Source organism: Ascaphus truei, chromosome 1 (genome assembly GCF_040206685.1).
Source record: "Ascaphus truei isolate aAscTru1 chromosome 1, aAscTru1.hap1, whole genome shotgun sequence".
Classification (NCBI taxonomy): domain Eukaryota; kingdom Metazoa; phylum Chordata; class Amphibia; order Anura; family Ascaphidae; genus Ascaphus; species Ascaphus truei.
In genome coordinates, this window is record NC_134483.1 from 541,371,946 (window position 1) to 541,395,257 (window position 23,312).

Consider the following 23,312-nt stretch of genomic DNA (forward strand, 5'->3'; position numbering starts at 1 on the left):
AAGCAGGGGAGCCTGGCTCAAATCCTGGTGTCGGCTCCTTGTGACCTTGGGCAAGTCACTTTATCTCCCTGTGCCTGAGGCACCAAAAAACATAGATTGTAAGCTCCACGGGGCAGGGACCTGTGCCTGCAAAATGTCTCTGTAAAGCGCTACGTAAAACTAGCAGCGCTATACAAGAACATGCTATTATTATTATAAATAAATCCCTCTTCAGTGTCACGACGTTAATTTATGCTGCAACGGCATCGTGTTGCCCTGATATCACAGTGTAATTTAACGCAGCGACGCTGAAGGATGCGGGTGGCGCTGAAGGAGGAGTCACCAAGGGAAGTGCCTTTGTGCGGCAGATTTTAAATCTGCTACTGGGTATATTCATCATGTTTGTGAATTATAGCAGATTTCGTTTATATTTAGTAGATCTGTAAGGAAATGGGTAGTGCGCACCTGGCTCTCTTGTCCTGTTAAGAGCACTTCTGAAGTTTCGTGTCCTTGTGGCTTATTGGCATGTATGGTCAGACTCCACCGTAAACATGTTCTGTTAATGAATTGCTTTATTGGCCAATTACATGGGCCCATTAATATTGGCGAGATTTGACCCCGATAGCCTCTGAGACAGAAGAAAAACAGGAACTTATAAAATATCATTAACTCCAGCTGCAGTTAACCTTCTGTGTGCTGGATTTGTTGAACAACTGCACAGGAAAAAAAGGCATCGTTAAAGTAATTACAGGAAAGCTCTCCACTGAGTTCAGGTACCCAAAACACTTTCGGACCACGTGTGAGCAATACCCTCATTACATGTGCGTGTCTAATGTTTTTGGATACAGCACGTCTTGCTCTGTGTGGTTCTGTTCATACTTCTTACCTATAGTTTGCATGGAAATCCTTTCTGACGGTTCTTTGCGTGTAAAGCTGCTTCATACTGACAATCTAAGCCTATTATCTATTTGCAGTGCATTTGTTTTCTTGTATTAGTTGTGATTGCCTTGGAGATGACAGACAATGCCCGAGTTTAGGATTGGATCCTCGTTAATAAAGTCAATTTGAACCCTTGTTTGTTAAATATTTTATAAGGAAATACGGTAGTACCCTGTCCAACATGTCCTGTCAATCACAGAACCCTTGTAGAATAATGATTCAATATATCTCCAGTCTTCGTTTTTTAGGGCTGTTCTATAGTGTGCGGCCGCCGCACGCTTTTGTGTGTATGCCGAGCTGTGAGCAGAGAGGAGCAGAGTGGAGGAGGGTGGTGTGTGTAATTTATTATATAAAAAAAAAACACTTTGTTAAAAATAAAATATTTATTAACATTGTGTACACACACACACACACACACACACACACACACACTTCAGCGCCGGTAGCGGCGCAAAAAGATTCTTTTCCCCGTCTTCCCCGCTGTTGGTCGGCTCCACGCTCCCTGCCGTGCGCGCCCCTTGTACAGAAGGGCTGACTAACCTCAGACAATTATAAGTGCCGCACACGCGGCCACTATATAACTGCCCTTACCGTCTCTGGCTTTTGTTCTGTAGCCTAACTTTAGACTTTCATTAACCATATGGTAACACTTGCATTCATGCAATTACAATAATCTGTGTACATCAATAGTAGCCAATAATGTTATTTGTACCCCTGGCCCAGAGTAAGAGAGCATTGCTTTTCAAAGCTTTTAGTAAAAATGTATTCTCTTTCTTCAAATTAAAAAAAATGCATACTCCTGCATTACAGGATTATTCTTTTATTGTAACATGTCCTATGCGTCTCTTTTTATAGATTACTCCAGCATAACAGTTCTCTCTTCTTCTACCAGCTACATCTATTAGTATTTATCCAGATAATATGTCTTAGTCAGCCCTTGCTTCTACTAATTCTATTACCAGATAAGATCCTACAGCTCAAAACGGAGGTCATATCTGATAAGGAACTACCCACCCTCCATACAAGGGAATAACCAAATATGGCATATCTTCTGGAAAGATCTTGGAACTCCTGTTAATCCAACCGGATGCCATAGCGTCTTACGATTGCATCAGCTTTAACCACAGTTGCTTGTATAGTCACACAAATGACACCCACAGGTCTCCCCCATGTTCAGATAACCCAACACAGCTGCAATCCCATTATAACTTCAAATCCTAACCTGTGACTGATTCTACAGAAGATATTAATGACCCACTAGAATAATAACATCTGTGCAATACAATATGTATAGAAAATAATTATTGCAAATCATATCATTTGTGGCATGTTGTTTTTATATCCCGGCTTCAAACCTAATTACAATATAATAATATAACTAGAATTCTTAAATAACTATTTCACTTTTATAGCAGAACATTAACTGGTCTTCTCCAAGTATACTGCTCACGGTCCCAAGAAATTGAGGCACTGTGGGCTGTTCCCTTCCTGTCAGTTTCACGCCACCTCACTTGCTTACTGATGATTTTACCAACAGATGCAAGAGGAGAAATAGCCACAAAAAACAGTACTTAGACAGGTGTGTACTAAACAAATCTCACCATATGCATGAGAGTACAGACCATGCAAAAAGTCTCTCAAGGGTAAAATATCGCACATCTGCATTTCCGGCACAAGTTTATTTTAGTAGTGATATTTTGTTTCGATAATTCTTCCCGAGTATGGCGAGAACTCCAGATTGTTTTATTTTTAAACCAATATTGCTGATTTTCTTGCACGTCTAACTATTCCAGTGCCCTTATGATGTACTTGGGATGGGGCCCTGCCACACCCGAGACCCTTATGGACGTACCAGGTTTGTCTTGGCACCAACGCTCGTTTCCTAGGGGATGATTGGGCCAACAAGCCAGAGGTCCAGGGAGACGCGGCTGACCGTGCATTGTCTCCCGATGACAGCGCACCCCAAAACTGGAACAACCTACCGGAGACTCTTACATCCACCACCAGTCTAAGTTCTTTCAAATCTAAGGCTGTCTCACATTTTAATCTGGTCTGTAATTGTTTCATACGCCCGTAATACAAATTATCTTTAACTGTGCACGCAATGTCTTGTATGTAATGTATACCCTGCTCATTTATGTAACTGTACTTGTAACCATGTATTATTTGTCTTAACTCTGTGCCCAGGACATACTTGAAAACGAGAGGTAACTCTCAATGTATTACTTCCTGGTAAAATATTTTATAAATAAATAAATAATGCTACTGGACTTGGGAAGCTAAAAGGTTCAATGAATATCCCACAGGGCCCTTTTGAATGTCCCCGTCTCACAGAGATTACATTGTTAATATCTCATTTAGGTTTGTTCTGGGGGGGAACAAACAACACTGCGTATGCCTTTTGTAATTGTATTTTACTATCCTAACAGCCCACAACGGATGGTATTGCAGTAATGAAAGAACGACACGTTAAGACATTTTTTACTTTATTATTCTTAAAGTGCTTTGAAACAAAGATACAAGGAACTTTTTTTTTTTTTAATAAACATTAGCGAATATAAAAAATATATATATTTGGTAGAGCCATATATATACTTGGACACAACAGAAAATCTGGTGTTCAGCCAAATTAACCCAATCCAAACACAAATATAATCTGGTTAGGATCAATTATTGTTTTGTTTCTAAGCACAAACATTGTTTCGAAACACAGTTTAGTATCTTAAGGCCAGGGTGTTCAACTCCAGTCCTCACGCTTCCCAAACAGGACAGGTTGTCAGGATATCCCAGCTTCAGCACAGGTCACTCAGTGGGTCATAGACAGAGCCTCCGATTGGGATATCCTGAAAACCTGACCTGTTTGCGGGATGGGCGGGGAGAAGGGGAGGCTGGAGTTGAGTACCCCTGCCTTCAGCAGTCCTACACATTACTGCTCAGAGTTGATAACTAAACAAATGTGTGCCGGATATGGTGAAACATGTAACGTTATGACATTAGGAAGCGATTTGGTGTGTTCACCACGTTTACAGGTTCGGTGTCGAGTTTCCCAATACTTGGATGGATTGGCAAAAATGGCGGCTGCAATTGGCAAAATTCCAATGTGCGGCCTGAAAATTAGTGAGCGCTCGGAAAAGGCCCTGATGGACGCCAAGCCAAGAAGCCATGCTGGAACAATCACTCCAAGGGTAACGAATGCAAGTAACACAGGCACGGCCACAACTGGAAGCCCCTTCGGGACTCTGTTGTGAAGGTGGCTTACAGACAGATTGTAGCAATGAAGAATATTACAAGATAACCATATGGAGCAGGGAAGCAAATACAGATTAAAACTTCAGCCACTCTACATCTATTACCCATCGGAACCGGTGTACCTCTAACCTGGAGACCCCTGTCCTCCTGCTCGGTTTTAACCCTTTCCAGAGTGGCCAACAATGCACTCCATAGAATACATGAGCCAAGACAGAAGGCCGTGTTGTGATGGAGTTTTGTTCATTTAACTTGTAATGTGGATCAGCTTTGCTATAAGCCAGCGTCTCCCCTTGGGTTTGGGCGCTTGTAATGTTCGCAGTGCGCAGAAGACTGGTACAGCTTTGGTGCAGTTAATAACACGAAGACGTCGAAAGGAAAGAAATCGCAATAAATATTGCATCAGATTTTATCCGTCACAAATGTTTCCAATGGAAATATCCACACAAGCAACTAAGGGGTTAAACGTGCATTACTTTTTAGGGGGAAATAAAATAAACCACCACCTGAAAATGAAGACGTTGCACTGTATAATGATATTTGGTATCTCCGACATCAGCAGACGCAGAATAGGTACAATTTGAGCAGCGTTCCCATTTCGGGGGGTGCTTGCATGTTTGCACTATTTTATCACAGGAACGCTCACCCCGGTGGTGTTTAGAGATGGGTAACAGTGGGGTGTCATTTTCTGGGATTGTCCCTTCCTGTCACGTAAAAACTTAGGGATAACGGAATTGTGCAATGATAAACACACTGCAATACAAAGCAGTGGCGAGTATGTGCAGGGTCCCTAAGAAGTAATGCACCTTTTATAGTGTGGTGTAGTGCGATACAACAGGCCATATTCACTCAGCGGTACGGTTCCATAAGACACCTAGTGGCGGACGACCCGTTCTGATACCTTGTCCCGAGTAACAAACCATGAGCATTCAAACAAAGCCTCTTCCACTGCCGGGCGGTGTGTTATGGAACCGTAAGTGGTAAATACTGTATTGGCCCGAATGTGTCGCCGTGAAAGGCTCAGAATTCACACAACGCGGTCACGGACCTGGATATAGTGGAAGACAAGCGTGTTAATGTCATGGAACCACAATACATCCGTTTACATCTCACTGAGACGCCAGGAAGAGTTCTACGTACGTAATCTGTGTGGGGTTCTGACCAGCATCGAGCAGAGTAATGGTAATAACGTATAATTAGAGCCTTCGTGGGGAGAGAAACACGGGGTGGATGATCTTCAATTTTTCTGAGGTTTTATGGGTTTGAATGTACTGTAAGGTGTCCACCCCAGCTACGTTTTACCTGCTCACCCCTCGTGCAATCTCTCACAGATCTCTCTAGTGTGCAAGGATGTTACCTTGGTCTCTTAAAGCTGCTGCCTTGCCCTGAATGATAAACCATTGGCAGTTAAGCACTTTGTAAGAGAGACAGACTGTATCTGGTGGTTTTACCAACATACAAAAAATAACCGCGACATTAAAACGAGGGAAGAATCGGCTCCTGGAAAGATCTGTGAAGTTCCCGGAAACACTAGTTTCTACGGTTACTTTGAGAAACCAGTGTTTGTTAGTACGGTTTTGTAATTGCACCAACACACATCCGCTGTTTGGCAATGTCTTAAAATTTGTATTATAATCCTCATGTTATTCTAGTCTCTAGGACTTATATAAATGCATCATTTTAAGGCGGATCTTTGGCAGAGAGTTCTGGTGGCACTTTAAGGCGCTTGTGGGTCCAAGCCCCCGGTTGCATTTTTGGGGGGACCTTTTTGCTTTACTTCACAGTACCCTGTATTATGAATGTTGGCGTATTATGATCTGGTACCTATTAAAACACAAAGATGATGTTATATAAATGACCAGTAGTAGGAAACCCCCTCCCCCCCCCCCCCCCCGGAGTAGCACAAGAGCGCTGCACTTTTATGGACATGGGCGATTTGGAAAACCAGGCCTGGATTCAAACCTCGGGGGGGGGGGGGGGGGGGAGAAACAAGGCTGCCTGCAAAGAGCAAGGGCAGCAGGAAGAGAACCTCAGGGCAGACATCTAGCTAGGGCAATAGTAACAAAATGTGCTACATGTAAACCTATGAGAAGATTGGTCTTCTACTATATACATGGTCACAATCTAGACATGCTTCCCAATCTGCAATCACACCGCAAACAGCAACCCGCAGAATACAGTCACATTCAAACCAGTTGGTTGTGTATGCTAGGCCCTGTTTTATTAGTTGAATAATACTAAAATCCCCGTAACAGATACATACAGCTGTTACTTCCACACTCTTAAGGATACAAGATGTACATTTATATACAATACATGGTCATAGAAGGCACGTGGATTGTCCATTAGCTACAATACTGAATAATGTTCCCATGGCTCAGCATGCTGTACAGTTGGACTTCAATGGCGCAACCCAACAGTTGAATACAAAAGCAATAGCATTGTTGTAGCCAGCTAAGGAGCAGCTACAAAGTGACATTCAATATACTGTTTGCCCATTAAAGCTTTTATCAGAGGTCGCAGACTTGGGCCGCAGTAGCTTACATCTGCAGGGAAACGCCACGGCCACACGTAATCATGTCTCGTTCCCAGCACGTACAATAATACCGTTGATGTCAGCACAAAATACCTGGTGTATATAAATTGGTTTTGATAAAGCAGCTCTCTGGATAAGCGAAACGCATGGACAATGTACATCTACTTCTGCAAACGATCAGCCAGCCGCCACCCCCCCTGCCCCCCAAACCCATTACTGGTGGTGTCCAAGTCAAACCGGGGGTTGCAGAAAAATCAGGTTGGACATCAGCACACAAGCAAATCCAATGAAGGCAAATCCAACCTGTGACGCCCAAGTGAGGAAAGCTTTGGTTTGGTTCCTATTACAAACGTAAGAGACACACATGGCCCATCCTGATAAACTAGCCCTACAGAGAGAAGATTGCAAACGCTCTGCCGTCAGAGCACGATGGGAATGCCAGTGATGAGCAGAGAGAGATGTATGTGGCGTGATGGCTTCCTCTCATAGCTGGAAGTCCTTAAAGGCCCCGCTGTCCATCTATGTGTAGAGCAGGGATGTGCCACAAATAGTTGAGCTTTTCAGGATATTCCTGCTTCAGCACAGGTGGCTCAATCAGTGGCTCAGTTGAAGACTGCACCACCTGTGCTGAAGCAGGGATATCCTGAAAACCTGACATGTTGGTGGCCCAGAGTTGCCAACCACTGATCTAGAGACAGAGGGTGACCTTGCACCCCCCCTGCCTTCTTATTTTGGGACAACTGCCTTAATCAAATCCACTGGCTACTACACTTCGGAGAGGACATGCCCAGCAGGTTAATGGCAGTTTCTCAGCACGGGCACCAACCTCTTTATAACCTCCTCCCTGCGCGGTGGGAGCTGTGCAATAGCTTGCTGGTCACTGGCAGGAATAGTGTTACAAGACCTTGTGGTCAGATTGATACACGAGAAGGTCAGCATTGCTTCCCCGTCTCTATTCCATTCTCCTGATCACCGTAGCTGTTTAACCTGTAAATGTTAAGACGTCCGAGTGTGGACCTGTAAATACAAAAGCTAGCTCCCGGTAACTTTTTAGAAGCTTCTACAGGCAATTCAGGTAAAGGCAAAAAAAAACAGATGCAAGAACGCCTGAGAGGGAGCGGAGAAGGGAATCAAGAGGCATACAGCATTTAAGGATATACGTACATACAGAGGAGATCACACCTGATGAATTAGCCAGCAGGCGAGGCGATACCAACTCACCAACATCTCTGCGAGACCACTCTGCCCCAAAATGCAAGTTATGGTACCTTCCCCCGGGGGGGGCTCAAACGTCCCACCCGTGGGTGCTCATTTGTAAGTCCAAACCCAAAACCTGAATATCCACAGTCCAACTCCTATGTGATGTTTTAGAGACTGAAAATGGCCTGGGGGGGGGGGAGGGGTGGTGTTTGGGTACCAGGTTGCATCTTCCACGCCCCACTCTGTGTCCCCCAGGTTAGCCCCGGGGGAAGGGGCGGGGGGGGGGGGGTCACCAGCCTGTCTTTACTGCTTGTCCTTCTTGCTCTCCAGTGGTACCTGCAGCAGCGTCGGCGCCTGCTCCATGATCCGGACCAGAAGTTGGTCGATGTAATCCTCCAGCGCCTGCACTTGCTTGGCCTTCTTGCCCAGCTCGGCCTCGCGCTGAAGCAGCATGTGGATCAGCTCGTCGTGCGTCAGGTGGTAATACTTGGCCGCCAGGTCTGGAGCAGAGGGATCCTGCGGGGAAAACCAAGGGTGAGACTCAGCATTGACCTGTACCCGTCCGTCACTTGATAAAGTCCTCTAGGAAGGATGAAACGTGGTGGTTTTTGTGCCGATTAAATGTCTTTAGAAAAATCCGAAGTTGCCCTGGATCGTTCCTCTTTTATCCGAATACTGGATTTTTTTTTTAGGTAGATATCCCTGATTCAGGAGCTCCGCTCTTTGCAAGTATTTTTTGACTTTATTCTATGTGGTGTGCAGCTTCTCTTATATGCCAAGTACATTCAAAGCCATCAAAATACTAAATCATATATTAACAAAAAAAAAAAAAAAAAATTTAAAATTGATATTTTTTTTTACAGCTTTACAAGATTTTCGTTAGATTTCCCCTCTTATGCTGGTGCCTCTTTACACCTCCTTCTCAGAAGAGTAGAACAGACTTTTTTTTTTAAATCACAGAAGAAAAAAAAAAAGTCTTGTGCCAACAAGAAAAATACAGGAACGCTGGCAATGAATAAAAGTATTTGATTTATTTTTTAAATCACCTCGCTGGCTAATTTGACATCATTTAGTGAAATTGAGAATAAAGGAATATCCCAACGCTGCTAGAATGTGCTTTTAATGATCTCGCTTGTACTTGTAAATCGGCTTCACGTTTGCAATGGTTTTTGTTTATTACAATTTAGTACAAAATGTCGTCAGAGGTCATTTCGTTTGTTAATGAAACGTTGTGTGACCCCATTCTGCGCCCACGCCGCGCAGCGACACGACACCTAGCCGGGGTTAAACTTCTAAGGCGTGAGAGCAAATTGGGTTCTGTTAACCATTTCATCTGGGATTTGTCACCGTGGCCCCAGCTCCTCACGACGTAAACCAGAGCTTATTAAAAAGGTGTCACGCGCTGCGGATTCTGGTCACGCGGGGACCGTTCCCCTGCAGAGATCATCAAAGGGCATTCTGCGGAGGGGGGATAATTTGAAGGTACGAATTCGGCGGGGACCCAGGGAGTGTGTATACACGTCACGGATGGAAGCGTGTGACACTCTGAAAGTCACCAGGGAGAAATCACTCCTCTGGACTCTGTCTTCTTAACCTCTTCGCTGCCATTGCAAGGCAACCAAGAACCAGCTTACCAACCCACAGAGCTATTTCGTGACCGTATACACAGCGCTGTCCTACAAGGGATATTGCAGGCGCAAGGAGTCCCTGCTCCACACAGCTTGCAATCTAATTTTTCTAAACACAATCCCAGCAAGCTCTAACACCAGAACCTTTAATAAATAATATATAATTTTTTTTTTTCCGTGTGTGTATGTGTGTGTCAAAAGGCGTGCTATTGAGCATGGCCAAATGTATACAACAAAAGATAAAAATACCCTATGCTACATCCAAATGTGACAAAATGCATAGTTAAATACTTCAATATTGGTATTCTCGTGAGAAAGGTCATTTAGTTAAACCCTTTGGCCAAAGCGTTATAAGCCTGCAGCCACGTCACGGCATGACCAGTATATGCAGGTCCTAACACTACCTGTGAAACTTCTCAGTTACCTCTGCTGTGGGGGGAGAATGGCCTCAGTGGACCTGTCCTGCACAGGTACATGGAACAACCTGCTACTTGGGATGAATAGTTCTTTTGAAAGCTCCTTGTACTGTCCCTGAATATATTTGTATATAGTTATCATATCCCCTCTTAGATGCCTCTTTTCTAATGTAAATAAATCTAATTTAGCTTGCCTCTCCTCATAAAGTCAGATTGTCCGTCGACTTTTTTAATTTGGTGGCTCTTCTCTGCACTCTCTCTAGTTACATAATGTCTTTCTATGGACTGGTGCCCAAAACTGTACTCCATATTTAAGGTGTGGTCCTACTCATATTTAAGGTGTTGTCTTACTATTGCTTTATAGAGGGACATCATTACGCTCACTTCCTGTAAAATGTCCTTTACGTCTCTTTCACAATTACTCCAGCATAACAGACACCAGTAATTCTGGTAATTTGGTAGCTCTTCTCTGTACTTTTTCTAGTTCCATAATGTCTTTTTTATGGAGTGGTGCCCAAAATTGTACTCCATATTCAAGGTGCGGTCTTACTAGTGCTTTATAGAGAGAGGCATCTTATTTGCAACCTATCTACAAGCACTCCTAAATCCTTCTCCACCAAGGTTTCTCCAAAATGATCCCCATTTAATTTGTAAGTCGCCTGTTTATTCTTGTTTCCCAAATGCATAACCTTACATTTATCTGTATTAAACCTCATCTGCCATTTACCTGCCCACGTTTCCAGTCTCTCCAAGTCCTTCTGAAGAGAAATTACATCCTGCTCTGATTCTACCCATGTCAGAGGGGGGATGGGGGGTTGGTATGGTGGTATGTGACCAAAACAGGGGGAGGGGAGGTTGTTGCCCATGTCGAGAGGAGGGGGGGGGGGGGCGGAGGAAGAGAAGAGATGTGACCATGTGTTGTTGGGTTTGTTGTCCATGTTGAGGGAGAGAATGTATGTGACCATGTAGGGAGGGGGTGGTATATGACCATGTGGGTGGGGTGGTATGTGACTATGTCGGGGGGGGCATGTGACTGTCGGGTGTATAACCATGTGGGCATCGAGGGAGAGGGGGTGTGACCATGTCAAAGGTTGGGTGGGGGGGTTTTGTGGGAAATGGGACCATGTCAGCAAATCCTTGCCGCTCTAAAGCTACAGACCTTTAAATCAGCGTACAACTTGTTGATATCAGGGACATTGTCGCTACTTTTTCTATGTCTTTCAGCGCCTTTACCTTGAGTCGGTCCAGGTCCGATTTCTTGGGGGCCGGGTGCTGTCCACCGGTCACAGTTTTCAGCATCTCCAGTCCGCTGGTCAGTGCAGTGGTCAGGCCCAGCCTGTTCTTTTTCTCGGGGCCAGAGTCAGGCAGGGCAGCACTTATCGGCTTCACCGGATGGGGGCTGAAGAGAGACAGGAGGAACTCAAATAGTAACCAGTGAATAGTTGATACATATATACATAAATATACAGTGGCGAGAAAAACTTTATGAACCGCAATGATAATTAGGGAAATCCCTTAATTTTCCCATAACCATCTTCAATCAAACTAGTCTTTTCTTAAATATCCAAAAGGGTTTATATTAACCAATTCCATATCGGTTTAAACAAAAGGATGTATGACTTAATTATTCTAAGAGTCGGGGTATGTGAAAAAGTAAGCGGAACCCTTGTTTTATCAGCTAAATTAAAGGGGATAATTAGGATCAGGTGTTTAAATAATTAGGTAGATCTTCAGGTGCGAGTTTGGGAGGCCCCACCCACTATAAAGATCAGAAACTTTGTGCGTTTGGTCTTCACCACACAAGTGTGTGGAAACACTTTAAGCCGCGATCAAAAGAAATCTGAGGACCTCAGAAAAGCAGTTATTGATGCTCATCAGGCTGTAAAGGGTTACAAAGCAATTTCTAAGGATTTGGGACTATACCAATCCACTATCAGACAAAATAGAGACCGTTCAAGACCACAGTCATTCTACCCAGGAGCGGTCGTCCTACCAAAATCTCTCCGAGAACAAACCAGCAAATCACCCACAGAGAACCCCAGAGTAACATCCAAGGATCTGCAGGCCACTCTCGCCTTGGCCAATGTGAGTGTTCATGACTCGACTATCGGAAAAAGACTGAACAAGAATGGTGTTCATGGAAGGATAGCCAGGTGGAAACCCACTGCTTTCTGCCCGTCTGAAGTTCGCCAAAGAGCACATAGATGATCCACAAGACTTCTGGAACAATGTTCCCTGGACAGACAAGTCAAAAGGTAGAACATTTTGGCCTCAACGAGAATCATTAATTTTAGCGAAAACCAAAAAAACTGGGTTAGAAAAGAACCACCTCACCCCAACCGTCGAGCATGGTGGTGGGAATGTCATGTTTGGGGCCGCTTTGTTGCCTCAGGACATGGATGGCTTGACAGGGCCATGAATTCTGCATTGTGTCAGAATATTCTAGAAGAGAATGTTAGGCCATCCGCCTGGGAGCTGACGCGAAAGTGGGTCATGCAGCAAGACAGTGATCCTAAAACATTCAAGCAGATCTACAAAAGAATGGCGGCAGAAGATATTTCGCCTTTTAGAATGGCCTAGTCAAAGTGCGGAGCTAAACCCCATCGAAATGTTGTGTCTGGACCTGAAGCGAGCCGTCCATGCAAGGAAGCCCTCAAATGTCACTGAGCTGAAGCACTTCTGTAAAGAGGAAAGAACCAAAATTCCTCAAACCCGATGTGAGCGACTGAAAAGCAGTTACAGGAAACGCGCAGCTGAAGTTATTGCTGCTCAAGGGGGCGCCACCAGGTACTGAATCTGAAGGGTCCCTTACTTTTTCCCACATTGATAGTGAAGGTTTAATCATTTGTGGATAAATAAATGTTGCAAGTGTACAGTATCATGTGCTTATGTCATTTGTTTGATCAGGTTATCTTTATCTATTATTAGGATTTAGGATTTCCCCATATTTCTCACCTAAAATGTTATTAGATCTTAATCCAAGTGGTTCACAAGCTCTCTCGCCAGTGTGTACACACACACACACACACACACACACACACACACACACACACGTGGCCGTTATGACGTGACAGCCGCGACCCACCCCGCAGACGATCCACCGCTGGAATCCCCGCCACTTCTGATGTAAGTTTTATTACTTTTTAGGGGTTTAATTTAAGGGGTTTTAGCGGTTAGGGTAGGTGGTTAAATGAAGTGTTTTAGGGTAAGGCACGTACCTTAGCAACGAAGCAGCGGGGCGAGTCGTGGCGGAGTGCTGGCGGCCACATGGTGGCAGTGAAATAACCACGGTTATGTTTTGGTATATTGTTACACCACATTCTGTCCTGTACCCAGTCTCCGTCTTATTTTGGCATTGTTATTTTATTTACTTGTGTCCTTTCCTTTTATACGGTCACCGGACTTTACCCGCCAACTGCGTTTTGTTTTTCTCTTGTGCGGTGTGCGCACGTGCGCGAGCGTTTGTTTACCATACGCTGCAGCCCTGATGAAGGCTCCCTGCGGAACTGAAACGTTGGCGAAGGTTTGACTATAACACATCACTTCCCCCCACCCCCCTGTAAAACCTAACAAATGTTTGTGCGCTGTCATTTTGCATAGCGCTTTGTTAGGTCATCTACATATTTATCATGCAACTTGAATTGCACACTGCACTTAAAGAGGTAGATAGTGATTAATGAGTGACTTGTCCCAAACAATGAATGAAGCAAGCAAAGGGTATACTTAAAAACAGTATACCCTTTGCTTGCTTCATTCATTGTAACATCGCCGGAAGAAGAGATCCGTGTATCTCGAAAGCTCGCACAAATAAAAGCATTTCGTTAGCCACAGAACGGTATCATCTATTTATTTTTGATTGTTGAAGCTCGGCTAACACGGTACTGATATGTATGTATGTATGTATGTATACACACAGACACACACACACACATACCCACACTTATTCTAACGCAGAAACGTACTATTTATAATGCTTTACATAATCCTTCTTAAACCTCTCCTCAGGGTCCTGAGCCTGACCAGGTTTTGGGGGCAACCAGAGGTTTATTTATATTAAAACAATTCAGTACATTCACCCGTGTCAAAATGCGTTGGTGACTCAAAAATCCCGGTGCGTTTGATGGTCCCGAAGGAGCGATTTCCTTCCCTGCTTCTACGTATGCAGTGCAAAAGTCTAATGGTCAGGTTGGTCTTGAGGAAGATTAGTTGCAGGTTGTGATTGATTTAATCTAAAGAGGAGACTAGTGAGGACTTGAAAGCTTGTGTGTACAGTAGTCTCTAGGTTGTGATACTAAGGCTCCAACCGGCAACTAACGTACTGTAGCAGCCTTATCTAGGGAAGACACTGAGGGTGATGGAAGCAGCCACACGCCAGGCTTTTGCATTACCTACACTGATGGTGTGGAACTAAAAAAAAGCTCAGGGTCAGCTTGGCCATACTAATGTTTCTAAATAGTGGAGGAGAGGAGAGAGAGAGAAAGAGAGAGAGAGAGAAAGAGAGAAAGAGAGAGAGAGAGAGAGAGAGAGAGAGAGAAAAGGAAGCGAAAAGGGAAGGGGCAGGTGAGAAAATTGGTGGGTAGGGGGGGGGGAAATAAAATGAGGGAACACAATTGATCTGAATTTCTGTCATGTGATGCAGTATGGTTTTGTTTAAGTCACAGCTCATTGTAAGCCGTGATACCTTTAACGGACCAAGAAGAAAGCGCTTTATATCCGCCGTAGTGTTTCGAAGCCTCACACAAGTGAACGATCTGCACACATCAGAACATGCATCCAGAACGCCATTATTCAGTGGTCGAAAGATTCCACAATTTACGATGACTGAAGTGACGGCAGCTCCAAGCTGCTTTACAGAAGCCATCGAAGGGGCAATGAATGCCACGTGGTTCTATTACTGGAAAACATGGCAATGTAAGCTGCGTGAGGGCAGCGTGCCACTCACCGCCGGAGCCTCCATACTTAGCCCCCACAATGCATTGCGCTTAAAGTCATATCGAGGCTCGGGCGGTGAATGACAGGCATGGTGCCCTATCACAGCATGCAGTTCAGCGCCTTTAACCCACGCAGATCCCGAGGAAAGGAGGCTGCATCTTTCACGTCGGGCTGGTTGGTGGTGTCCTTTGTTCCTCACTGACAGAGGTAAGGTCGTGGATCTTCACTATTTTGACGGTAAAGGGCCCGAGGAAGGGAGGGGCCCGAGGAAGGGAGGGGCCCGAGCAAGGGAGGGCCCATGGGGGCCCGAGGAAGCGAGAGGCCCGAGGAAAGGCCCGTGTGGGCACGACGAAGGGAGGGGCCATGGGGGCCCGAGCAAGGGAGGGCCCATGGGGGCCCGAGGAAGCGAGAGACCCGAGGGAAGGCCCATGGGGGCACGACGAAGGGAGGGGCACGACGGAGGGCTCTGTGCGGGGTCTGGGTTGGCACTTGGCTTTACTGTAGCTAGCGCCGATTTCTGAAATCGGGTGTGAGATTGTAGCACATTGTGTAAGGGGCAGGATTGGCATCGCCAGCGCTTATTTAAAAACCAGCGGCAGCGAAGACGCAACATTAAGGGCCTCCCTCTATAGGCGCAAAAACAGACATTTTCAGCCAAAAATCACTACACGATAATGGGGATTTTCAGCCCAAAACATCCGGATTAAGAGTACATACACAATTATTAACCCCACCCCATCAAGTCTATGCAGCCTAGAAGCACAGAGCGCGCCCCCTCCCCACCGAGCGCGCCCCCTCCGCACAAAGCGCTCCTCCCCCGCGTCAGCACAGCTAAAATATTTTAGTTTCTTTGGAAATCAAGACATTTTCTTTTCCAGCGGGATTGAGGGGGTGCAGGTCAGCCATTAGTTTCCCATACCTCTAGCTGATACTGTTCCTATGAAAGGACTTCTCGTGAGATGGGGGGGCGGCCCTTATTTGCTACCTGAAAGGTCTTAAATTCTGAAAATCACCAAAAGCTGTAGTGGGGTAAATATTGCTGAGCGCTTTCTTTTTGGGTGCTAAAACTTGAGGTTAAAATCGCTTTTTTTGTGCTAGTGCAGAACTTGGGAGTCCAACAGTCTAGGAGACCAGGAGCATCACAGGGGGACTCGGAGGGGACCGGGAGCATCACAGGGGGACTCTCGGAGGGGACCAGGAGCATCACAGGGGGACTCTCGGAGGGGACCAGGAGCATCACACGGGGACTCGGAGGGGACCGGGAGCATCACAGGGGGACTCGGGGGGGGGACCAGGAGCATCACAGGGGGACTCGGAGGGGACCGGGAGCATCACACGGGGACTCGGAGGGGACCGGGAGCATCACACGGGGACTCGGAGGGGACCGGGAGCATCACACGGGGACTCAGAGGGAACCGGGAGCATCACAGGGGGACTCGGGGGGGGGGGACGGGGGGGACCAGGAGCATCACAGGGGGACTCGGAGGGGACCAGGAGCATCACACGGGGACTCTGAGGGGACCGGGAGCATCACACGGGGACTCAGGGGGGGGGGGGGAGCATCACAGGGGGACTCGGGGGGGGGGGTGACCGGGAGCATCACACGGGGACTCGGAGGGGACCAGGAGCATCACAGGGGGACTCGGAGGGGACCGGGAGCATCACACGGGGACTCGGGGGGGACCGGGAGCATCACACGGGGACTCGGGGGGGACCGGGAGCATTACAAGGGGACCGGGAGCATTACAGGGGGAGGGCAGCGAGTTACAAACAGACAAACAGAGAAGGGGGTCTGGTAACCACCGTCCTAATTATATTAAAACGTTCAGCTTCATTATTAACACAAGATGTACAGTCCCTGTCAGCAAGATGCAATAAAGTAGAAGTCCTCACGTATATAGCAGGTCCCCAACACTGGCTCCATGTCATTTCTTTCAATATGTGACATATTCTTGTGTCAATCCCAAGTAGTTTGGAATTCCTTATTTATATTTAAACTGCAATAGAGCTCGAAATAAAGTAATTTGGCAGAAGAACATGCAGTCAGTATTGTAGCCTCTATAATAATAATAATAATAAATATCAGTCACTGTAGAGAATTAATTGCTGATCCCTAAAACTTGATTGTTTATGAAGTTGGGTTTCCGATTCCCTGTTTTTCCCTTCAATAATCTCTTCTGGGAGACTGTTCCCTGCTTCCACTACTATTTAAGGGCATATTTCTCATCTCCTGAGCCTCTCACCCTTTAGCTTCTAAGTATGACTTCACCATTGTGTTCTCTGAAAAACACCCCACCGGCCTTTAAAGTAGCCACACCTTCCACCCACACACTACTAAGAGGACGTACTGGCCATGTGTTTCCGTGTTACCCCGGAGAGGAATCTATGGTTATTTACATCCGGGAAGGATTCCTTGGCCAGCTGAGACATAAAACTGGCCACAGAGCACATCATTACTGACTAGCCTACCAGGATCAGGAAGACATGGCCATTATAGGTCCCCTTCATCTTACTGACTGGGGACGGAGCCCAATATTCCATCATGGAACTCCCCCAGTGCATGGTCTCAGGAACTGGGAGGCCCTATAAACACACAAGCCAGGTTCCCCATCAGGAGCCTAGGCAACGACTGGACAAAATCAGCCCAATCATCGGCCGGTCTGTACAATATTTTGTATCATGACATTTTACAGTAAGTGAATGGATATTTAGACTAAATTATTTGTAATATTCTGATTGGGGACATTGCGCTCAGTATAAGCCACTACTAGAGAGGAGGATCTAAACGCACTGATCCACATTGTGATTGTGGCCCCGCTGTCAGCAAGAGTATTGATCCACAGTCTGCCAGATCTAAACTACACCCCATCTTTCACCCTCACCCATCATTCACACAGCGCTCACCTGGTTTTCAGTGGCATAAAGGGATTCTCAGCTGGCTGTGTCTCCTGGGGCAGAACCGAAAGGGCAGAGGCTTTCACACCAATGGTAACAGGAGAGTGGCAGCAGGAGAGAACTGCCGTGGGGGTATTTGTTGTGTTGGTGACCCCAGAGGTCGTGGGAGACATAATTGGAGAGGGGAAGTTGGACAATGTATGGCTCGATGCAGCTATGAAGGAGGGAGTAGAAAAGGCCAACGGTTGGCCGCCATGCAGAAAAGGGGTTTTCACTTCGGAAGGGAGGGTGGTGGGTGGGAGGGGTGTAGGTGCTGCTTGTGCGTGGAGGTCTTTGAAGCTCACACCTTCCATGAACGAAACCTCAGAAGATGGGTTACTCAGCGAGCCTTCGATGAAAGGATTTTTGGGATTCAGAAACGGAGATTTGTCTGTTGGTGTAAAGGGATTGCCAGGTAAAGGGACACACTCTGCGCCACTAGCCTCAGTCTGTGACCTCCAGAAGTCTTCATTTTTAAAGTCCACCATTACATCTGCTGACCAGGTAGACTGCAGACTCATAGAAAGGCCAGATTCGTCTTCTAGGGAATTTACACATGATTGTAATTGAATGTCCACCAAATCATTCTGAGGCTGTTTGGCAAGGTCTTCCACCTGGAATTGTATACCTGGGCTTTCCCCTTTGTTTGGCACAGTTCTACATTTCACATTGTCCTGCATTAAAACTGGTCTACATTCTGCAAACACATTCTCACATTGTGCCACTGGCCCATCTTGCTTGGCTAGAGGTGGGTCGGTTATGTTGGTTGATAGCTGCTCCTCGAGAGCAGTCCAAAAAGGTGAACTTGTGTGGTCTATGCTTTTAGTGGAATTGGAGGTTTCCGTCTCTACGCCCTTCTCCTTCCCTTTCCAAGCCAGTGGTATGGGCTTTAAGAAGTTAAAATCATCCCTTTCCTGTGCGATGCTCTCCAGACTCGTGAGTGGCTTTGACTGGCCATTGCTAATTGACTCACGGCTCGACCCAAGTTTCAAAGCATCCAATTTGTTGGAGTCTTCGGCACTTGACAGGCCTAAGCCGTCTAGTGAGACTCTTGAAAGGCAAGTCCGGAATTGCTCAGCCACCGTATCATTTACGTCTAACAGGTGTTCCCCATTAGAGGCGCCCAGCTTGGTTAAATCATTATTTCTTTCCCTTAAATGAGTCAAAGGGTCCTCGGTGACGGATTGGGTGTCCTCACTGATGGAAGGTAGCATCGAGGTTACTACTTCAATTACAGGACAACAGGCCACTGGAGAGTCGGTCTCTTTGCTTACCCCGGTGTTTTGCTCGTGTACTTTGTCCTTTGGGCTCTCTGTTTGTTTTGCAGTTCTGTGGCTAATTTCATGGTCTTGATTACGGGTTTGTTTGTAATTATCACCATCCATCTCTTTCCCTTCAGGTGACCACATCAAGCACGGGGGCTTAGGTGGCACCATGGACACAACGTCCCCACTTGCGAACTGTAATCGATCTTCTGGCTGTGTAACCCTTTCAGCCTCTACATCTTTTGCAAATAAGTTGTTGGAAATGTTCTCTACGAAGGCCCCTTCAATCTCTGCGAGGTGCTGAAATTGCTCTACATAATGATCACTGCATTCTACTATCTGATGTGCAGCAGCATCTAATTGAATCACATTAATGGGTTCTCTGCTTTTGTCTGGGACTTCTTTCTGGTGAAGCAATGGGCCACTAGGAACACCTGCTGGCCTAGTCATAGAGTTATCTTTCGAAATCAGTGGTGAGACTGCTGCAATCATGTTGGTTTTATTTGTCGCTTCCGGTATGGGAGATACGGCATCTTCATTTGATTTAGAAACCACTTCTGGAGTTTCTTCAGCAGCAGAAACACCTTGAGACACGTGTCCTAACAGTTTATGACCAGCGCTTCCAGATAAGTTCGCTGTTACCCCTTTGGCTGCAAAATGCTCATCAGTATGCCACAATGCAGATCCTCCATTACTTTCACACCCCACCATCTGTTTGTCAGACGGAGCCCCAGATATATTTCGGTTACGCTGACCGGATGAGGTAAAGTCTTTTGCCGATGTTCTGATTCTTGCCGAATTCACGGGAGGAGTGGGTGTTGTACAGTAGTTGGTTGCAGGGCTTGTGGGAAAGGGAGATGTTTCCTCCTTCATTGTGGATTTAATCTCAGAAGTGTTATCTGGCCAATAGGTCTCTACTACTTGTACATCGAGATTAGTTGGATGTGGCTCACGTAGAGTATCCACAGACGTTTCAGGTGTCCTAGACTCATTCATTTGGACGCATACTCCTTGGATGGAGTGATCAGGGTGTGAGGGAATTCTTTCAGAGACATGCTCATCAAGGAGCTGGTCATTAGTTTCCAACAGTCTTTGGCTATTTGCTTCAGGTTGCAGCCTGCTTGATGCAAAGGCGTCAAATTGTTCCTCCCATTCTGAGGCAATTAAAGGAGCCCTGGAAGATGCTCTTGGCACAAACTGGAATGCATGGTCTTCGACAAACATGTCCCGAAAGGCACTCTCATGCTGGTATGAAACATCTTTCTGGTCTTCTGCAGGCAGAGAGAAGGCCAATGGACTGTGTTCCTCCACAAGAGAAGAGCCCCTTTCAGCAGCTTCTGAGGTAGCAATAGACCCAGAGGGGAAACTAGAGAAAAAGTGAGTAGGTGAAGAAGAATTTAGTAACTGGTCAGAGATGAGATCCTCAAAGAAAGGATTGCTCTGTAGAGAGTTGAGAAAGGGGTTGTTGGCAGACAGGCTCCCGAGGACACCACTACCAAAAGCTATGTTAGGGTTAGTTCTAGGCATGCAAACAGGTTCAGCTACTACAGAGACAACATCGCAGGGAGCAGGGAAGCAGGAGGTGAAGCGGGAGGAAGCAGAGGAGCTGGATTCTACCTGAGGAGACACGTCCAGGCTGTGGAGGGAAGACAAAAAGTCCTCCGAGTTAGTGCCAGACAACAACTTCTATGTTATACACACTAAATCCTCTTGGAAATACAGGAGGAGTACTGAAGGGCAAGTGAGGGTCAAGTTAATATTCAAAAGGGTGATGAGGGAATTTAATGATACATCAATGCAGGTTTACTACATTCATATTGAAACGGTTTTGCACATACTAATAGCATATCGGAAACTGAAATATTTAAATTAATTTTTAAATAAAACATTCTTAACCCTTCCTGGTGACTTTTTGTCTATGAACTGGATTAACGGGACACTCCAAACTACCAGTTATTGTCTACCAATCAGAGAGCAATGCCCCTTGCAGAAGGGACCAATGATGGAAGAGGAAAGCCGTTTGATTAGGACAAACTCTGAAGATGGTTCAGATATAAAATAGCGGTCATTCCACCTCCAGAATAGAGCTTTCAGGTGGCGATACTGCCCGCTCACCATCATTTCTGGTCTTTAAAAAAGGTGCGATACCACACAGCTAGCAAACTCATTTAAAAAACAAACAATTGATCAATTAAAAAAAATCAAAAAATCAGGGGGGGGGGGGGGGGGAGGGGTTTCAGGGGTCAGGGTTTGGGTTACAGAAAGGCTCAAAATCACCCTAAAAAAACATTTTGTACTCTTGTTTCCCAGGACAATGAGTTACTTTAATCTCATCTAAGTAACTCTAAACATATAACCGAAACGTAATGTGCTTCCCCCTTATCTCTTCGGCTAGTGATCACAAAATGATTAATTCACAGAAAACAGAGTAGATTCATTACATTTAAAAAAGGTAATCTGCATCAGCGGTTTATCAATAACGAAAGACCGTGAACCTAAAAGCAGAACCTGCAATAGTCCACAGGACCGCTCAGGGGTGAAAGCAGAAAAGACACGGTGCTGCCCAGCAGATATAGTCTATAAAACAAGGAAATTAAATATTGAAACATTTTTGGATGTCCTGCTTCAGATGACCCTGTGACGACTCATTTTTAAGCTGAGAGCGACAGTATTATAACAGAATATGGAAGTTACGGTCTCTCTGCTGTGTCTGTGAACACGTTTAACTCCATCTTTGAGCAGTGTGGTTTTCTTTTTAACAAACTATTGCTGTGCACTTATCTTATCGCATAGGAAAAGCCGGCCTTGTAGCAATAAACACACAGATACCCAGCAAGCTCTCAGAACCACCCCGCCCCCCCCCCCCAAATTACCACAAAATATATATATGTATATAAGTGTCAAAAGGAGTGCTACTTGGTGTGGCTAATTGTATAAAATAAGAACCAAAGAAGTCCAGAGCAACATCCAATGTGACAAAAATACACAGCGAAATACCTATATATCTCTAGAAAACGGGTCATTTAGTTAACCCTTTGGCCAAAGCGTATAAGCCTGCGAGCCACTTTCAAGGCATGACCATAATATCGCAGGCCATCCCACCCAGGGTTTAAAGGTCGCCCCTCTCCACTGTCCAGGTAAGCAGGTTTTCTTTTCATACAGCTGGTTGCGACAGGTTCAATGCCAGGACCATCCTCCCCCTAATTATAGAGGTAAATAAGGATTTTAATCAGTTAGTGTTAGGACCTGCGATATTATGGTCATGCCTTGAAAGTGGCTCGCAGGCTTATACGCTTTGGCCAAAAGGTTAACTAAATTACCCTTTTTCAAGAGATATATAGTATTTCACTGTGTGTTTTTGTCACATTGGATGTTGCTCTGAACTTTTGTGTCTTGTAGCAATAAGCAATTTTTTAAGTGACACCAAGTCCATAAATGAGACCAAAATGTCCATTTCCTCCCTTCTCCTGCTCAATGGAAGTAACTAGTCGGCATTGTGTTAGGTGACACACATTTGAAATAAAAGCTTTTTAGGCTTAAGGCTCATACATTACCAAACACAATGAGGTCTACGTATTAGGCTTCCAAAATTGGCACTTATGGTTAAAATGTCTCTGCTTTACAATATGCACCAATATGGGCAGGTCTTTTCCAATACTTCAGCCCTGCTTACGTGGGAAAGCAATGTGGAAAAGGTTCTGATGAGCAATAGGAGGTACAGAGGGGTCACTGGACACATGAAGATAACAGGAAACCAACACAGCCTGTTGACTTATTTTAAAATCTAATTTGAGTGTCAATCAACCCCTATGGTGCCAGAGGGACCTACAACCCATTGCTCTACTGGGCTTTGGTAATCCCGCTCAGGTTCGGGCCTGGAAACAACCTCCCTACACTGCCAAGGAGACACACCCAAATGTATCAACTAAAAGCGGAAACTAAGTTCCTTACACCTGATGCTGAAAGGATTAATAACTCACAGTCAACATATCGAGGTAATACAGCCTGCAAAATACATAACCCCAATAAGTCTCGGGGGAATATATCTCAGCAAGAGGGCTAGATGTGCCGTGTCGTGGAATAGCAGAGATTTACAGACCCAGGACGGTCTTTTCTCACGTTATACCCCCGACAACGTTAACAAAGCGGACGGATAATGTGGCTCCATCACCAGCTCTGGTTTTGTACGCAAAGAACGGAGTCATTATCACATCATACCTAATTCTGACATTACCAC

The 23,312-nt window shown here is 45.6% G+C and overlaps 1 protein-coding gene across 8 annotated transcripts in view; it reads right to left on the bottom strand.

Annotated features, from left to right (window-relative positions):
* Positions 1 to 3,387: 3,387 nt before the first annotated feature.
* RAB11FIP5 (RAB11 family interacting protein 5) overlaps positions 3,388 to 23,312 on the bottom strand; it is a 95,142-nt gene continuing 75,217 nt past the window's right edge. For 7 of the 8 annotated variants that reach the window (XM_075573407.1, XM_075573378.1, XM_075573370.1 and 4 more), the window contains exons 5-7: positions 17,781 to 20,441; positions 11,178 to 11,343; positions 3,388 to 8,416 (exon numbers count right to left, since the gene is read on the bottom strand). In XM_075573407.1, coding sequence (XP_075429522.1) covers positions 8,204 to 8,416; positions 11,178 to 11,343; positions 17,781 to 20,441 — 3,040 coding nt within the window. In that variant the 3' untranslated portion in view covers positions 3,388 to 8,203. The remainder of the gene's footprint in view (positions 8,417 to 11,177; positions 11,344 to 17,780; positions 20,442 to 23,312) is intronic. The other variant, XR_012788422.1, reaches the window with a different exon arrangement.